This window comes from Musa acuminata, chromosome BXJ3-8 (genome assembly GCF_036884655.1).
Source record: "Musa acuminata AAA Group cultivar baxijiao chromosome BXJ3-8, Cavendish_Baxijiao_AAA, whole genome shotgun sequence".
Taxonomy (NCBI): Eukaryota; Viridiplantae; Streptophyta; class Magnoliopsida; order Zingiberales; family Musaceae; genus Musa; species Musa acuminata.
The window spans coordinates 25022737-25041849 of NC_088356.1; the positions used below are offsets into that span (position 1 = coordinate 25022737).

The 19113-nt window shown below is 37.5% G+C and overlaps 1 protein-coding gene across 1 annotated transcript; it reads left to right on the forward strand.

Annotated features, from left to right (window-relative positions):
• Nucleotides 1-16858: 16858 nt before the first annotated feature.
• LOC103994884 (transcription factor ILI3) lies at nucleotides 16859-17613 on the forward strand. The gene is made up of 2 exons (XM_009415336.3): nucleotides 16859-17089; nucleotides 17194-17613. The coding sequence occupies exons 1-2, from the start codon at nucleotides 16982-16984 to the stop codon at nucleotides 17347-17349; spliced, it is 264 nt and encodes an 87-aa protein (XP_009413611.1). The 5' UTR covers nucleotides 16859-16981; the 3' UTR covers nucleotides 17350-17613.
• Nucleotides 17614-19113: the final 1500 nt, after the last annotated feature.

The following is a 19113-nucleotide window of genomic DNA, read 5'->3' on the forward strand; positions in this document are numbered from 1 at the left end:
TCTAACCGTAGAGCTTATCGTTATTCTCATTAAGCAATAGTAAATGCGAAACTTCGATGAAAATCATAAGTCAAATCATATGGGACAATTTTTACTACGATAGGAGATAAAGATTTTCAACATGAATTTCATGATATCGATGTAAGGCATGCTTTCAATATGATCAATCAATCTTGTGATATTCTCAAGGATTTTGCAAGGCATATAAGACATTCATATCACACAAGCTTTTGCAATTCATATAAGTCATGCTATTAAAATGATACAAGTCATCACTTTTCTCCCCCTTTGTCATCAACAAAAAGGGAATGAGACTTGAAGCACATAATTTATCATACAAAGATTTTATCATTGATCATACATCACTCATCTATATTATCATTGATCATACAAAGATTTTATCATTGATCATACATCACTCATCTATATTATCATTGATCATACAAAGATTTTATCATTCAAAATTAAGTATGTTAAAATATTTACGTAGAGTTCATCTTAAAGGAAAATTTAGCATTCATCCATATTATCAAATCTCTTCTTTTTATAAATAACAAAAATTGTAGATGTACAAAGAAGAGATTGGGATAAGAAAAAAAAAAATTTAAGTAGTAACTCCAATAAGTCAAGATCATAATTCGAATACAAATCCATTCAAATTCAATTTGTCAACTTGAAACTCATAATCAAGCCATCAAAATCAATTTCGAGATTCAAAATATCATAAAATCATTAATCTTGATCAGATGGAAGCGATGTTTGACTCAAGATAGGATAAGATAATTTAACAAGTCACCGAGGAACGGAGAAAGAATGAAAAACTTTATGGAAAATCCATTCAACCAAGTTTATTCTTAGGGACAATTTAACATACCTAATTCCCTTCTAATGAATTCAAATTGGTCTTCATTCAAAGCTTTTGTAAATATATCTGCTAATTGATGCTTTGTGTCAATGAATTCTAGAACAACATCATTGTTAAGGACATGATCGCGTATGAAATGATGCCTAACGTCGATGTGCTTAGTTCTAGAGTGCTGAATTGGATTTTTAGTAAGACATATGGCACTAGTATTATCACATTTTATGGGAATGCTTTTAAAGTGAATTCCATAGTCTTCTAATGTATTTTTCATCCAAATGACTTGTGCACAACATGCACTTGCAGCAATGTATTCGGCTTCCGCCGTAGATAGTGCAACTGAATTTTGTTTCTTGGAAGTCCAAGAAACAAGTGCATGTCCTAAAAATTGGCATGTTCCGGATGTACTTTTTCTATCTATCCTACATCCACCAAAATCGGCATCTGCATAAGCTATTAGATCGAATTTTTCAGATTTTGGATACCATAATCCTAAATTTAGAGTTCCTTTAAGATATCTAAATATTCTTTTAACACTCTTTAGATGAGATAATTTAGGATTAGATTGACATCTAGCGCAAAGTCCTACACTAAACATAATATCTGGTCTAGTCGCGGTGAGGTAGAGTAGACTACCTATCATTCCCCTATATATTTTTTGATCGAAATTTTCACTATTTTCATCCATATCTAACTTAGTCGTAGTACTCATAGGGGTGTTTATTGCTTTTGAATTATCCATGTTAAATCGTTTTAACAATTCTAATGTGTATTTGGATTGGTTAAGAAATATACCATCACTAAGTTGTTTGATTTGTAATCCTAAAAAGAAAGTTAATTCACCCATTAAACTCATTTCAAATTCATGACTCATACATTTGGCAAATGATTCACATAGTGATTCATCCGAAGAGCCAAAAATAATATCGTCAACATAAATTTGCACAATAAGAAAATTATTTTCAAAATGTTTAATAAACAATGTAGTATCAACCTTGTCTTTGGTAAAATTATTTAAAATAAGAAAGGAACTAAGCCTTTCATACCAAGCTCTAGGAGCTTGTTTCAAGCCATAGAGAGCTTTAGTCAATTTGAATACATGATTAGGAAGAAGAGAATTTTCAAATCCGGGAGGTTGTTCGACATATACTTCTTGGGAAATAAAACCATTCAAGAAAGCACTTTTAACATCCATTTGAAATAGTTTAAAATTATTACTACTAGCATAGGCAAGGAGCATCCTTATGGCTTCTAATCGAGCCACGGGAGCGAAGGTTTCTTCGTAATCGATACCTTCTTCTTGGTTGAAACCTTTGGCCACTAATCTAGCCTTATTTCTAACCACGATACCATTTTCGTCTTGCTTGTTTCTAAAGACCCACTTAGTACCTATGACTAAGTGGTCACTTGGTCTAGGAACAAGCTTCCATACCTCATTCCTCTCAAATTGGTTCAATTCTTCTTGCATTGCAATGACCCAAAAATCATCTTTTAAAGCTTCGTCAATGCATTTAGGTTCAATTTGAGAAAGGAAAGCGGCGTTAGCACAAAAATTCTTGAAAGAAGAACGAGTTTGAACCCCTTTTGTTGTATCTCTTATAATTAGCTCCTTTGGATGAGCATCTACATACTTCCATTCTTTAGGTAAAGAAATTTCGGAAGAAGATGCATTCAAATGGCTATTTTGAGGAGGGGGTTCGTTTAAATTCAAATTATCAAAACCAAGATCATCATCAAAATCATTTTTCTTTAAATCAGAAATTTCATTAAAAACTACATGAATAGACTCTTCTATTACTAAGGTCCTTTTGTTAAAGACACGAAAGGCCTTAGAAACAGAGGAGTAACCAAGAAAAATGCCTTCATCGGATTTAGCATCAAATTTACCTAGGGCATCCTTTTCATTTAAAATGAAGCATTTACAACCAAAAACTTTAAAATAAGAAATATTTGGTTTTTTGTTATTCCATAATTCATAGGGAGTTTTTGATAGAGATGGTCTTATTAGGACCCTATTCATGATGTAACAAGCCGTATTTACGGCTTCGGCCCAAAAATATTTGGGTAAACTATGTTCATTTAACATAGTTCTTGCCATTTCTTGTAGGTTTCTATTTTTTCTTTCAACTACACCATTTTGTTGAGGATTTCTTGGAGTTGAGAAGTTATGATTGTATCCATTAACTTCGCAAAAATTTTGAAAGTCATGGTTTTGAAATTCACCACCGTGATCACTCCGAATTGATGAAATCATGAAGCCTTTTTCGTTTTGAGTGAGTTTACAAAATTTAGAGAAACACTTGAAGCAATCACTTTTGTGAGCTAAGAAATATGTACAAGTGTATCTAGAGTAGTCATCCACAATCACAAAAGCATATTTGCTTCCACCTAGACTTGTTGTATCAATTGGTCCAAATAAGTCCAAATGGATCAATTGTAATGGTCTAGTGGTGCTAATTTGATTTTTTGGTTTGAAGCTTGTTTTTATTTGTTTGCCTAGTTGACATGCATCGCATACTTTGTCTTTAATAAACTTTATATTTGGAATTCCTCGTACTAATTCTTGAGATGAGATCTTAGATATTGTTTTCATGCTTGCATGGCCTAATCTCCTATGCCAAAGCCAAGCATCATCATTTACGACGGAGAAACATATTTCATTACTTAGTTCATCAAGATTGATGGTATAGATATTATTTTGTTTTAAAGCAATCATAGTCATGTTATGATTTGGTTTTTCAATAATGCACATATTTGATTCAAATCTAACGATGTAACCTTTATTGCATAGTTGACTAATACTCAAGAGATTATGTTTCAATCCATCAACTAGTAAGACATCATCAATGGAAAAATTAAATTTGTTACCAATAGTTCCCTTGCCAATGATTTTGCCCTTGTTGTTGTCTCCGAAGGTAACGTACCCTTCTTCTTTGCTAGTGAGCATAGAGAAATGAGATGGATCTCCAGTCATATGTCTTGAGCATCTACTATCGAGATACCATCTCTTGCTCCTAGCTTGTGGGTTTGTCTACAAAAGAGGATGATTTTTAGGTACCCATTTGATTTTGGGTGCCTCAAAAATTGACCCACTAACTTTGTTATTTATGATTGAATTCTTTATAGTTCCTTTAGGAACCCATATTAATTTTTGTGAACTAATTTTCCTAAATGGGCATTTGTAGGCAATATGTCCGGATTTGTAACAAAAGTTTCATTTCATATAAGAGGAAACATGTAATGTAGGTCCTTTTATGAAAGTGGTAGGATTTTGATGTAATCCTTTTACAAATCCAATTCCATTTCTATTTGCGATGTGACCCTTGTGTGCAAGGATCATATCTAATCCTTTGCTACCAACCTTAAACTTGTTTAAGGTTTCCTTAAGAAGCAAATTTTCATTTTTTATTGCTTCTAAATGCTCACACTTAGAGCATGGAGGAGTTTAAAGACTATCAAACTTATCTTGTAGCAAAGCATGCTCTTTCTTTAAGATACTTAACTTCTTGTTAACAGTTCTACATTCATCAAATAATTCATGAAAAGCGATAGAGAGTTCTTCAAAAGATAAATCTTCATTAAATAAATCACATACCTCTTCTTCTAAAGCCATTAGCGCGTAATGAGCAACTTGCTCGGTGTTGGACTCCTCTTCTTCGGACGCGCTTGAATCATCCCATGTTGCCTTGAGCGCCTTCTTCTTTGATGTCCTCTTTTTAGCTTGAGGACAATCGTTCTTGTAGTGTCCCGGTTTTTTGCATTCATAGCAAATCACTTGGTCCTTCTTTTGTTCAAATTTATTTTTTATATTATTTTTAAGTTTGTTCTTTCTTAAATATTTTTTAAATTTTTGAGTCAAAAGTGCAATGTCATTGTCACTGTCCTTATCACTTGATGTTCCTTTCAAGTGGTCTTCTTGTGATTTGAGTGCCATATCCTTCCTGTTCTTTGGAAGGGGGTTCTCGAGCTCGTCATGAGCTTGACATGTCATTTCGTAGGTCATTAGAGACCCAATGAGTTCTTCAAGAGGGAATGCTTTAAGGTCTTTGGCCTCTTGAATGGCCGTAACTTTTGGATCCCAACTTTTAGGGAGGGATCTTAAGATTTTAGTTACTAGTTCAAAGTTAGTAAAATCTTTACCAAGAGCTTTGAGTCCATTGATGACATCCGTAAACCGGGTGTACATGTCTCCGATGGACTCACTTGGTTTCATTCGGAAAAGTTCGTAAGAGTGCATAAGGATGTTGATTTTGGACTCTTTCACTCGGCTAGTGCCTTCATGAGTGACCTCAAGAGTTCTCCAAATATCAAAAGCCGAATCACACATTGAAACACGATTAAATTCGTTTTTGTCTAATGCACAAAACAAGGCATTCATAGCCTTTGCATTTAAAGCAAAAACCTTCTTCTCCGATTCATTCCATTCGCTCATCGAAAGAGAAGATTTTTGAAATCCATTCTCAACAATAGACCAAAGCTCAAAGTCCATAGAAATGAGGAAGATCCTCATGCGAGTCTTCCAATATGTGTAATCCGACCCATTAAACAAAGGTGGTCGTGCAATAGAGTGGCCCTCTTGCATGCCGGAGTAAGTCATCTCTCTTGGGTATTAAACCAAATATGAGAGATAACCTCGCTCTGATACCACTTGTTAGGATCGGAGCGGCACTAAGAGGGGGGGGGTGAATTAGTGCAGCGGATTAAAACTTTGATTTTAACAAAATCTTTCATACGATAAGAACGGAACTTGAAAAGTTTAACTTGAAAGCGTATTCTTAAAGTTGTGCAGCAAGGGTAATAAGGAACTAAAGCAGTAAGAAGATTTACAGTAATATAAATGACAATAATAAAATGCAAACCAGAGATTACGCCGATTTTTAGAGTGGTTCGGTCAAATGACCTACTCCACTTGCGATGCCCCTCTTCGATGAGGCTCCCACCTTCCACTAGCAAATCTCTTGAAATGGAAGGGTAAACACCCCTCTTACAACCTTTTACAAGCAGTTCAACCTCTTACAAATTTTCAATAGGAAAGAAGGAGGAGAACTCTCTAGCAAATTGAAAACAAGACTTGCTATGACTTTCTAAGACTTTTCTCTCAATCAAAATGCTTCTCAAAAGTTGTAACCTCAGCTGAGATTTGAGGGGTATTTATAGGCCTCAAGAGGATTCAAATTTTGGGCTCCAAAATTTGAATTCTCTTAGGGTTCCCGGTGCTGGAGGTGCCACCGCCCAGCCATGCGGTGCCACCGCCCAGCGCTCGGGTGCTGGACGGTGCAACCTCCCAGCCAAGGAGGTGTCACCGCCCAACTCTCGGGTGCTGGGTGGTGCCACCGCCTGGCACTCCGATTTCACTGGTTTGGCTTAATTTAAGCCCAAACCATATCTGACTTTGGGCCCAGTTGGCCCCTAACCAGGATATAGGATTATCTCTTAATCCTAATCCTAATTACAAGTGAACTACATAACAAAAACACATCCTAAGCAAGCTTTCAACCGCGAACGTCGAGTCTTGTTTCGGCGAGCTTTCCGACGAGCTTCTTCCGACGGAATCCCATCAAGCTCCCGATCTTGTGATGACTTTAACGAGTAGCCGAGCCTTCTCGGTGATCTCCGTGAACCTCCGACGATCTCTTCGGCGAACTTCCGAAAATTCCGATAGGTTCCCGATTTCTTCTCGATTGGTTCCGGCAGCATCTCCGACGATTCTTCGGACTCTTAAACGTCCATCGATCTTGACTCCGGTATTCTTGCTTTGTGTTTTCTGGTTATCGTAGTTAATCCTGCACACTTAACTCAATAATATGGATTAGATCAATTAACCCACCGATTGATTATATCATCAAAATCCGAGATTCAACATAAACTAATGCCAAGAGGAGATGGTCCATTTCGAGTCTCTCAAAAAATCAATGACAATGCATACAAGTTGGAACTACCAGGTGAGTATGGTAATGTTAGTGCAACCTTCAATGTTTCTGATTTATCTTTGTTTGATGCAGGTGATGAAAACATTGATTCGAGGACGAATCCTTTCAAGGAAAGGAGGAATGATATGAATGAGCAAGTTGATTATAATTCTACCAAAAACCCTTTAACTATTCATCGAGGACCAATGACAGAGCGAAAACTAAAAGGATGAAAGAAGCCTTAACTTGTTTATTAGAAGGCATTTGAAAAGAGCAAGCTAGTCAAAACTTGGTCAAGGTTCTATGGTTACAAGAAGAGCCTAAAATAATCAACCTGATTCAAATAAGTCAACATCATGAAGAGAAAGTCCAACCTTGAGAGAATGATGAATTTTTAGCCATCTTTGAAGAATAAAGGTCATTCAGCCATATTGGACCATATTAGGAATTATGGGCTTATTCATAAATAATTATTCAAAACAATTCAATATAGATTCATGAGTAATCTACATTCATGCATTAGGAATATGAATGTCATTTAATATATTCATTCCCTTTGTACTTGGCCTTTGTACTATATAAACAAGACTGACTCTCTTTGTAAGGGGACATTGAGAAGTATATTCAACTTACAACACCGGTGAGTGTTTTGTTTTTAAGTTCTTGCATGAACTTTGGACTTATCAAGCATTTCTGTTTGTGGCTTTCAAAACCCAAGAAAAATCTTTGATTTTCCTTTTAACTTATCAAGCTTCTTAGTTTGTGGCATTTTAAGGGAATAAAAGTACTATTCTAATTACTTCATCAAATTTTCATTAATTATGTGATTAGAATAGTTTTCCTAACTTCAATCTTGAACGATCCATCTTGTTTTATATCGTTGGAGGGGGTTAATTTGCATTCCATATGTATCATAGCTCTTTAGCTATCGGGGTATATGGTTGCTAAGTTGAAGATTTCCATCAAAACTCCATATATTTTCTGCGTTTGTTGGTAGCTTTCATGTACCTCTCATTTTGCTTTTCTATATTTGCTTTAACACCCTCATGTAGCTTCTTTATATGCTTTACTCTCTCATTAGTATCTCTACTAAATTGCTTAATTATCGAATAAGGGACAAAGTCCAAAGGACCAGTAGGATTAGCACCATAAACAACCTCAAAAGGACTCTTACCAATACTATGATGCGTAGAACGATTGTAGTCAAACTTGATTTATGGAAGAATAATATCCTACTGCTTAATATTCTTACCAACATAGCTTCTAAGTAAATTGCTCAAGCTTCTATTCATTACCTCAATTTGCCCATCGGTTTGTGGATGATGCAAGCTACTGAAATTTAATGAAGTACCCAAGTTCCTCCAAAGAGTTCTCCAAAAATGACTAAGAAATTTTGAATCTCGATCAGACATCATAGTTCTTGGAATACCATGCAATTTAATAATCTTCTTAAAATACAAATCAACTATATAAGATGCATCATTCGATTTATTGCAGGGAACAAAGTGAGACATTTTTGAAAATCTGTCAATAACAACCATAATAGAGTCCTTTTTCCTTTCAATTCTTGGTAGTTCTAAAATGAAATCAAGACTTACATCCTCCCATGAAGCATTTGGCATAGGCAATGAAGTGTACAATCCAGAATTTTGACTTCTTGTTTTTGCCAAATGACACACTCAGCATTGCTTTACATGTCTCTCCACATCTCTAAACATCTTAGGCCAATAGAAGTTTGATTGAACAAGAGCTAGATTATTGTCTCTACCGAAATGTCCCCCCAAAATACCACCGTGAGCTTCAGCTAGAATTACTTATCTCAAAGAATAAGATAGAATACATAAAGCATTAGCTCGAAAAAGAAAACCATCAAAGATAGAAAATTGCTAAAATGAACCTAATTTGTAATTCTACCATATTGAGCCAAAATCCACATCATTTTCATAGAGATCTTTGAAGGTTTCAAATCTAACCACTTTGACTTTCATTGCTGATAATAAAAAATATTTTATGCTTAATGCGTCAACAACTACATTTGGAACACCATATTTATGCTTGATTGTAAAGTTATAAGATTGCAAAAACTCCACCCAAGCTACATGCCTCTTGTTTAGCTTATGCTGGTGATTAATGAACTTTAATACCTCATGATCAGAATATAGGACAAATGGCTTGACAAGAGGATATTGACTCCAATGAGATAAAGCTCGATAAATGGCATAAAACTCCTTATCATAGGTAGAATATTTCTTTCTTGTATCACTCAACTTTTTACTAAAAAATATAATGAGTTTTTCGTCTTGACTCAAAACAGTACCAATTCCCACATTATATGCATCACATTCAACCTCAAACATATTGTCAAAATTTAGTAGAACTAAGATAGGAGCTTCGGTTAACTTTCTTTTTAAAAGCTTAAAAATATCATTAGCCTCACTAGTCCATTTGAATTTATCATATTTCAAACATTCGATGATTGGAGCAACAATAGAGCTAAAACCCTTAATGAATCTTCTGTAAAAGGAAGTTAAGCCATGGAAACTCCTCACATCATACAATGAAGCAGGTGTTGGCCAATTGAGAATAGCTTCTACCTTACTTTGATCCATCATGATTCCATTTTTTGAAATAATATACCCCAAAAATACAACACTAGAAGTAAAGAAATCACACTTCTTTAGATTAGCATGAAGCTTTTGCTGTCTCAAAATAGGAAAGATCTCTTTCAAATCATATGCTCCTCTTTGCTCTTGTTGTACACCAATATATTATCTAAACTCTAACAAACATTCCAATGCATGGCTTAAGTATGTGATTCATAAATTTAATGAAAGTACTAGGAGCATTAGATAGCCAAAATGGCATAACTAACCATTCATATAAGTCTTCTCTAGTTTTAAATATTATTTTTCACTCATCTCCGAGCCTCATTCTTATTTGGTGATAGCCACTCCTCAAATCAATTTTAGAGAAAATATAAGCACCACACAATTGATCAAGTTAATCATCTAACCCTGGAATAGGAAACTGATAGTCCACTGTGATTTTGTTGATGGTGCGACTATCCATACATATTCTTCAAAAATCATCCTTTTTAGGTACTAACAAAGCTGGGACTACACAAGGACTCATGCTCTCCTGAATCAATCTCTTTTCCATCAACTCGTCCAGTTGTCTTTGAAGTTCTCCATGCTCCTTGGGACTCATTCTGTATGCTGCTTTGTTAGGTAGAATAGCCCCCAGAATAAGATTAATATAATGTTGGATGTCTCTCAAAGATGGAAGGCCATGTAGAATCTCTTCTAGTATAACATCTTTAAACTCCTCTAAGATTTGTTTTATGATTGCTGGTGTCTCCTTGTGTTGTTCATTTTCCTCTACTACTACTAGAGCCATAACATGACCACCCTTGTATAATTCACCTTTGCATTCACCATAAGACATAAAATCACTAACTTCTTTATTTGGTGCACTGATTTCGGAAGGTTGTAATGGAGCTAAGATAATATTCTTTTCATTCACCTTAAAAAAATATGTTTGTAGCCATCATACAATACCCTTCTATTATAATGTCAAGGTCTTCCCAACAGCAAATGATAAGCGTCCATAGGAGCAACATCACACCATACTTTATCTTTATAATACTTGTAAATAGAAAACAAAACTGAACATCTTTTAGTTACCTTGATGTTATTTTCTTTTTGCAACAAACATAATTGGTATAGATGTGGATGAGGAATTGTGTCCAACTTTAGCTTTTGCACCATCTCCAAAGATATCACATTTTCAAAGCTGTCGTTATCGATGATCACCAAGCACACCTTACCAAGAGAAGTGCATTTAGTGTGAAACATATTTTTTCTCGCCCAACTTTCATCCTCGGCCACATAAGAAACTTATAAGCTACGTTGCAATACAATAGATAAATCATAATCTGCATAAGTAACATCATCCTTATCTTCATCATATTTTGATTCGTCATCGGCTTTATCTACTCCATCACTATGATCTTCAACCAAAGTTATAATCCTCGTATTTGGACAATCTGAAGCAATATGCCCAAAACCATGACATTTGAAGCATTTTCGGTCACTTGGGTAGAAGAATTAGGTGTTTTTTTACTGGCAGCAGGTTCTTCATCCTTTTCTTGTACCTTCGATATCACCTTGCTTTGGATAGTAGGCTTGAAACTTCCTCCATTTATATAGCCTTCTTTTGAACCATACCGAGAACTCTTTTCAAACTTCTGTTACTTTTCAACATTTAATGTCAACTTGCTCACATTATTTAAAGACCAATATGGTTACAATTGAACAACTTTAGCAATCTCATACTTCAGACCTCCTAAGAATCTTGCAATGGTTTGCTCTTCTGATTCCACAAGCTCTCCTTTTAACATTAGATTATCGAATTCTACTATGTACCCTTCCATACTAAGATCTTTTTGCTTTAAATAATAGATTTTGAGAAATATCTCTTGCTGATAATTGTCAGGTAAATATTTTTTCTTCAGCTCCCTTTTCATTTTTTCCAATGTCACGATCATACTCTTCCCCTTATGTTCTCTTTATTTCTTTTGTTCTGGTGGTTCATGAAAATAAAAAATTCTTTCCACTGTACTAAGCCAATCAATAAAGTTATCAATATTAGTTTTACTTTCAAACTCTGGAATATCCAATCTTGGGTTGTATTTGTTCTGTCACTCGTCTTGGACTTCATGTCTTGCCCGAAATCTTCTCGACTCCCTTAGATGAGGAGGTGTATCATCATTAGAGTAAATTCATGGACATCATTTTCATGCTGGTTGTGTCTACTTTGAAGTTCTTCGATTATTTCATTTTTTTCTAATAGATTACGCAGCAATCTTCATAGTTGTAGCCTCAATGACTCAGCATCATCTTCACAGCAACTACCTTCACCAACTATATATTTTCCATTCTATCTTGTCATGATCTCTAACCTTTGGCTCTGATACCAAACTGATACTGGGGGTGATGCAGAATGGGGGGTAAAACATAATAGGTTTTGACAGAAAATTGATAGTAGAGCTGTATTTGCTGGAATGAATATTTCGAATAAAAAAGACATAGTAGATAAGGAATTAACTCTTGAAGAAAAGTCGCAACCAAAGGTATAACTAATCCTTCCAACCATAGCCTTTTTCCTTAGTCTAGTAGCCAAACGTCTACATCAAACTCTACCTAGTTGCTATGAGAAGTTTTCAATGCTTGTTGTCTATTGTCCAAACCTCAATAGGAGGTTCCAAAAGTGAGAGAGGAGGAGATCGAAATTAGTAGCAATATGCAGTCTATCGAGAGTACCTTGTGTTATCCAAAGACAATCTACAACTTACATGCGTATTAGTCTCTTTACGCACTTTACCCTATGTGCCTATTAGTCTCTTTACAATTTTTTAATTATATTGCTTCACAAGAAACGAAGATTATTTTCTTTTAGTTTTATGCTTCATTTTCCTATGATTATTCTTTCCTTTATCAAAACTTTTATTTCCTAAGAAATTCCTCATTCTATATACTCCTCCAAGGGCAACAATCATCTTATAATGATTAAAAATGACTGGTAAAACTTTTGACAAAATTTCCTCAGATGTCATCACTAATATACTTCTTTGCCTTGCTAATTTTCCTCCCTCTTTTGCATTGCTAATCACTATAATAATTAAAAATTTCTTGAAATCTCTATCTGCTTATTCTCTCCATTTACTGTTTGATTAATTTTTCCCCGTTCTCTTCTATTAAAAACCAAGGAAGATACTTAGTCCCCTTACATGTTCCCAACTCTCCTTCTGTTTCATTGTTATGGCCCAACTCCTTACCCACATGCACAATATTGTTTGTCATTTGGGTCTTCTTACATTTTTTTCCTTTACGCACTCATTCAAGGTCTATCATGCAATTCTAAAGACGGTTGAGGTGAAACTAATAAAATAAAATAAAAATTCAAAAATCTAAAATCTAAAATATTTTCTTCCCAAGAACATTAATCAGGTCACCGAAAGAAAAATTTACAATCATTTCAATATTCCGAAGGGCAAATATTTCTCCTTTCAATATCCTGACATGCGCTCATTGCTCCTAGAAGAATCTCCATTTCTGATGTTAACTATGATTCAGCCTTTATCTAGCATACTTGGGCAATGGCAGGGTACCCCTCTACTCCAAGTTGTTTGAGTTTTGATCAATTCTGTACTTAATGCTTTAACTACTCATTCCTGGTTTCCTATCTCAACTCTTAATAAGCCAAACTCTGTTATTCATAATTTCTTGTGGAACCGTTCCAACCACAATGGTCTTCACCTCTTATCACGAGATATTTCCATTTTACCAAGTGGAAATATTTCTCAATTTGTCAACCAGGCTGACACTATTTGAGTCAAATTTGTCTATCCTAAATATGGTTCTCATCAACCTTGGAAGTTTTACAATCCTTTCAAGCTTAATTAGTATTGGAATTTGTTTAGTCAACTACAGGATCATTTGAAAATTGGTTTTTCTAAGTTCATTGTTGATGACTCCCCTGTTACTATCTTGGGAGATTACTAGATTTTTGACGCTCCTGTTGCTCTTAAATGAGCCTTTGTTCATAATGGTTTCCAACTTATTGCATCATAGACACTTGAATAATGACAAGCATAACACACTTTTTATGCTTTCCTTACGAGGCAGATTAAGCTAATTGATCTATTTTGAACCTTATAATTTTTGTGTTTGGAAGCCCGATACTAAAGGTATAGCATCGGCTAAATCAAGTTACACAGAAATTGGTGTATGTTGTGGAAGCTTCCTATTTTGTCTTGGATAAAAATATTCTCTTGGAAACTTTTGCACTGCCGCCTCCTATCTCAGACATACTTGCCTGTTTTAATATATGTGATGCTCTCATTTGTCCTCTTTTTTCTGCACTACCTGAGTCTACATAATTTTTTCTTCACTTTAACTTGGTTATATATCTTTGGCATGCTATTGAACATCACTTAAACCTCACCTTTGGATCGTTTGCTACCTAGCATCAACGAGGGATGATCTTTAGATCCTAAGGCACATCTTCTCCTTCAAGCCACCATTGCAATATGCTTTTAGTGGATTTGGTGGGCTAGAAAGTTCTTTTCAAGAGTCTCAAAGTTTCCCCTATATGTATACTCCACATAGCCCCTCCTCCGTATATGATCTCATTGATGTTCATGTTTCTGAAAGTTTATTTACACTTTCATTACTCGTTTTAATTGGGTTAAACTTCTGTTTTGGTTGGGACAAACTGAACTGTGATGGTTCTCTAAATTTTTTTAAAGGTGGTGGTATTAGTTTTATTTTGCAAGATGATACCGGCGATGTTTTCTTTGCTGGATGCAAGTTCTTGGAATGGCATAGTATTTTGTATTCGGCAACCATAGAAATTAGAGATGTGCACTCAGGGAATACCTATGGCCACTTTAGGACATCCTTACTATTATCAAGGATATTTTCTTCCTTCTGCATTTGATGAATATGTGATCCCTTATGTTTTTCGTGAAACCAACAACAACTGGTTAATGAACTGTGCTAGATATTCTAAATCTAACAGCTTTTGACGAGGGGATTGGCCCTTTGATTTCTTCTTTTGATCTGTTCCGACAAGAGGGACAACTTTTGTAATTGTTTGACTTAATCATATATTTTGATTCAGCAAAATATAAAAAGAAAGGGTTGTGTGTACTGCAACTGCTGTATGCAGATCAGGAATGAGGTGATAAAAACCAGACCTCCAACAACAGTTGGTGTCTGCAGTTGGTTGTCCTTCGCTGACGCCCCCACTTTTTCACATCAAATCACCACCTATCGAAACAGTAGTAAAAGAGTCGTGTGACTCGGAGGGAGAGAGAGAGAGAGAGAGCACGCTAGACGGGCTACGGTAGACCTCGGACATGACCACGTGCATTTGTAGCTACGAGATTGGGGCACCCCATGCACGCTTGTCTACCCCATGCAACTGCAACTCACGTTTGATGGAGACCAGATGCAGATCAAGACACAAATCCCTCTCCCTCTCTCTCACTCACTCACTCACACTCACTCTGAGAACTGAAGATAAAGGTAGGTACAAACAATGAGTTCTGGAATGATCATATGGTCAGAGGAACCATCATCTTTATCTTAACATACAGATGTGTATCATCTTAATACAAATCCTGATGATTTCACTGTAACAAACTACCTTAGCGGCTTGATAGTTCATGGTTGAGGGAGAGGCTTGGTAGTGGGTGGCATGTTCTTGCAGATGACAAGGATTGATGAAAGGAGGGTGACAGTTTTGGGGGTGTCTGTGGTGTTACCATGGAGAGAAGAATATGGAAGCTTGGGGAGCACCATTTGATGGTTGTTAACTATATAGTGACAGGACCATTAGTCTCTTGATGGGATTAGTCTAAGATGAACAGTGTACATGAGTGCCCATTAAGCTTGGACTCCGAACCACTTACACTTAGGTACCTGCCAATGTACTGTTTGCTTCTTTCGTACTTCATCATTATAGTTTATTTGTGCAATCATGATGCACTGCCGATGAGTATCCCCTTTCTTTAAATATTTATATTTTAGCCGTAAAAAAAAAACGAGAGAAAAAAAAAAAAGGGAACATGTCGATCATAGCAACGGCTTTGTTTGTTTCCTTGACATCAATTCTCCAACCTCCATTTCGTCCTAGTTTTGTTTGGTAGTCTTTATATCTATGACCTTGGTTCTTTGATGAGCCTTTTCCCCCATTTTTCCTCCATAGTTTTCTTATTTAGATGACTTTCAGACTTTCATATGTGTCCCCCCTCCCCCGCCCCCGCCCCCCCCTCTCTCTCTCTCTCTCTCTCTCTCTCTTTCTCTCTCTCTGAATTCTTTCACTTTCGCCTGTCCAGGGGTCATTCATCTGAAAGAAGCAAGGGAAATTAAAGCGCATGTGGGTGTGGGGGATAGAAGCAGCAGCAGGCAGCCCATGCAATATGTTTGATAAATGCATGGAAGATCTCTCTCTCTCTCTCTCTCTCTCTCTCTCTCTCTCTCCATTGCTATCAAAGGCCAATGTCATGTCCCCTTCCTCACATGGGGCAGCCACGGGCAACACCTGCTCGTCCTTGATCTGATCTCTCCTCCCCTGCATCAAGAAAAAACCACGGCCTGTGGCTGCTATCTCCCATGTGGCTGCCTTTTCTTGGGCACCTCTCCGAGCTGAATCCTTCCTCCCATGACATAATCCTTCCCCTTAATTGGTCATATCCCCTCACTGGTAGTTCCCCGCACGAAGGTGAAAGGCCCTGTTGCAGTATTGCAGCGGGCAGGTGTCGTTCCTCCCACCCACCAACTCAATCGTCAACCTGCGAGTCCTGTTAGGGTAAATGAGGCTACAGTATCACTCTTGGGCCTATTATGGCAGCCCACTGAACACAGTGGACCTCCGAGTCCCCGCTATGGCGCACAGCATCACATGCATACTCCCTGGGGCCTCAGGTGGCCTGGTCGTCGTCGCACCGGAGATCGGGGACCGGCCACCCCGTCCTTCTCCCGGCCAGGAAACAACCAGGTGTGGCTGAGCAGGTGCGCCATCCTTGGGTCGCCGGTCGCAGCCGATTCCTGTGTCATGTTCCCACGTCTACACTGTCCTTTGTCCCCTCCCCTCCGCCCCAACCTTTGGTACTACCTTAATCTCCATCCACAATTATGGCAGATTGGCATTTACCAGCGTCCTCAGTGGAGTCTTAGGAATACACCAGCCCTACCTATATATCTACAGGAGAAGACAATACCAGAGCAGGCAAAGGTGGGGTGGCCATTGCTGAAAGCAGAAGAGACATAAGGCATCTTTCTGGTCCAAAGTAAACCGGTTTTAAACCAAAGCTTTGAAGTTTTAACTGTTTCCCTTGTTTCAACCATTACGTAGAGAAAAGAAGATGGGCCCCCTGAGCCTCCGTGGAACCATGGGCCATCACGATGAGCAAAGTGGAGCCGTTGTATCAGTAGTACTCAGGGAAGACATGTGGCCCCTCAACTACATACACTTAATACACATTGTTGCCTTTTAAAGACCCTTCCCCTAACCCTTCCTCCCTCTCAGTTCACTCCCCTTTCTTTTCTCCCTCCCCCTGTCCTGTGCCACTTCTTCCCTTAAGAGGAGAGAAAAAGAGGGGGGGGGGAAATAGAAGAAGGTTATAGCTGTAGCCACTAAAGTCATGTCGAGCAGAGGTAGTAGCAGCAGGATCACAGACGAGGAGATCAACGAGCTCGTCTCCAAGCTCCAGTCCCTTCTGCCTGAGTCCCGCCGCAGGAACATAGGCAGGGTAAGTAAAACAGATCTCCCACTTAAGTCTCTCCATTTGTTTGCAGCAACTTCATGGCTGTGGTTTCCTGCTTGTGTTGCACGCTGTTGCATGTGGGTGCTCAGGCATCTGCGTCGAAGCTGCTCAAGGAGACATGCAGCTACATCAAGAGCTTGCACCGCGATGTGGACGACCTGAGCGACCGTCTCTCCGCCCTAATGGCCACAATGGACGCCAACAGCCCTCAGGCCGATATCATCAGGAGCCTCCTCAGGTCCTAGGAGCCATGGTTAGGGAGTTCTGAGGGTGATTTATGGTGTTCAAGAGTGTGTGAGAGACGTATTGTGTTGGCTAGTTCGCCCGTACCTCCTGCTTGATGTTATTGCTTCTGCTCTTCCCGGCCTCCATTTTCCTCTCTCTACGTTTCTCCTGGTCTGGCTTGAGTTGTTTCTTTCATGATGAACAACCAACGAGGCCGGAGAAAATATCATGTATGATATTTTCCATTACTAGCAAGCAAACATGTCTCCACGGTTTCGCTTCTACAGTCTTATCTACCTCCATGTTATTGTTTGGTGTTGGATGAAAGAGAACCAAAACCATCACAAGAAGACGAAGAACGCTTATATAAAAAATCTCATTCCAAAGACCCAAAAGAATGTATGTAAAAAACAGTATCGGAAACGAAATATTCGCTCGAAACAGAAGGGATAATATCAAGATAAAAGGAACAAAATGACAAGAAAATCTTCCATATGCTAATTAAGATGATGGGATACTACACAGAAATCAAGCTGAAGTGAGCAGAAGAAACGTATGGCATTTATCGAGATGCTGTGGGCGAGATTATACGGTCAAACTTTCTGGCTCGAGGCATGATGCTGTACAGATAAAGCGTGACAGATCTTGATCTCTGAAACTTTGCAGACATCTGCTGATGACTGAGTCAGCTTTCATGACTCGGAAGCTTTGGAGAAAGAGAGACCAAAAACTGCATCAAATGTCTGTAGACCAGCAACACCAACTTTTGCCGGAAAGCAGAAAAAAGAGGAGGAAAAAAAAAAAACAAAGGAAAAGGAGGGTAAGAGGGAAAAAGCAGCAGAATTAAGCGTACATGGATCGAGGTGAGAATGACGTATCAGGCCGACCACCGGAATTGTTGATCACAGTTTAAGGTTGGCTGGGGGCTTGGGAGTGGAGACAAAGGAGAAATTTGATGACTGTGGCAGAGGGGAAAAGACAAGGCGGTGGGGGTCCCGTCGACGATCACCTGATCCAATGGACGTCAGCCGCACAGGAGAACCAAGTACGATGCACAAGTCAGCGCAGACAACGAAACGTAGACGGCTCCTCGTCTTCGTGGACGATGGACAACAGTTCGGTGTTATTTTTCCTTTTTCGAGTATGATATTAAATTGCGTATAACAATAAAAAATTCAGTACTCTGATACATCTTCTTCATGGGAGAAGAGAGAAGGTAGTTCTCGGAGAGTACGTTCTGGTCAATTTTTTATATGTTGTATTTGTACGATAAAGTTGCTACTGTTAGAAAAGAAGAGACTTCCATCGTAATATTTGACTATTGTATTATTATTGACTTTGTGATATATTTATTGTGATCATGATATTTGACTTACAACTATAATACTTGACTCTTATAGTTTTGACTATGGTATTATTATTGATTTTGTGATATATTGCGATCGTGATATTTGACATAGAACTGTAAAATCTAACTCTTATAGTACTTTCATTATAATTTTTGATACGGAACCATAATATTAGTCTCTTATGGTATTATCATCGTAATTTTTGATACCAAGTCTATGATGATATTGCTATTGTTATTAGTAGTATCATCGTTGATCTAGGTAGTTTAAGCTATATGTTTGGCTTTCTAATAACATAAATTTGATTCAATTTCAAGTCTAATGGCTTCTATAATAAGTGAGATTTGTTTTGACCTGGCTCAAATTAGTCCAAGGTTACCTCAATAAAGACCTTAACTTATTAATTACTTATTTGACATATCTTCGAAGATTTAA

Excerpts from the sequence above, each read along its gene's own strand:
- LOC103994884 (XM_009415336.3), top strand. The coding sequence starts at position 16,982 with ATGTCGAGCAGAGGTAGTAGCAGCAGGATCACAGACGAGGAGATCAAC. Across the intron at positions 17,090-17,193 it reads GCCGCAGGAACATAGGCAGG|GCATCTGCGTCGAAGCTGCT; the intron begins GTAAGTAAAACA and ends GTGGGTGCTCAG.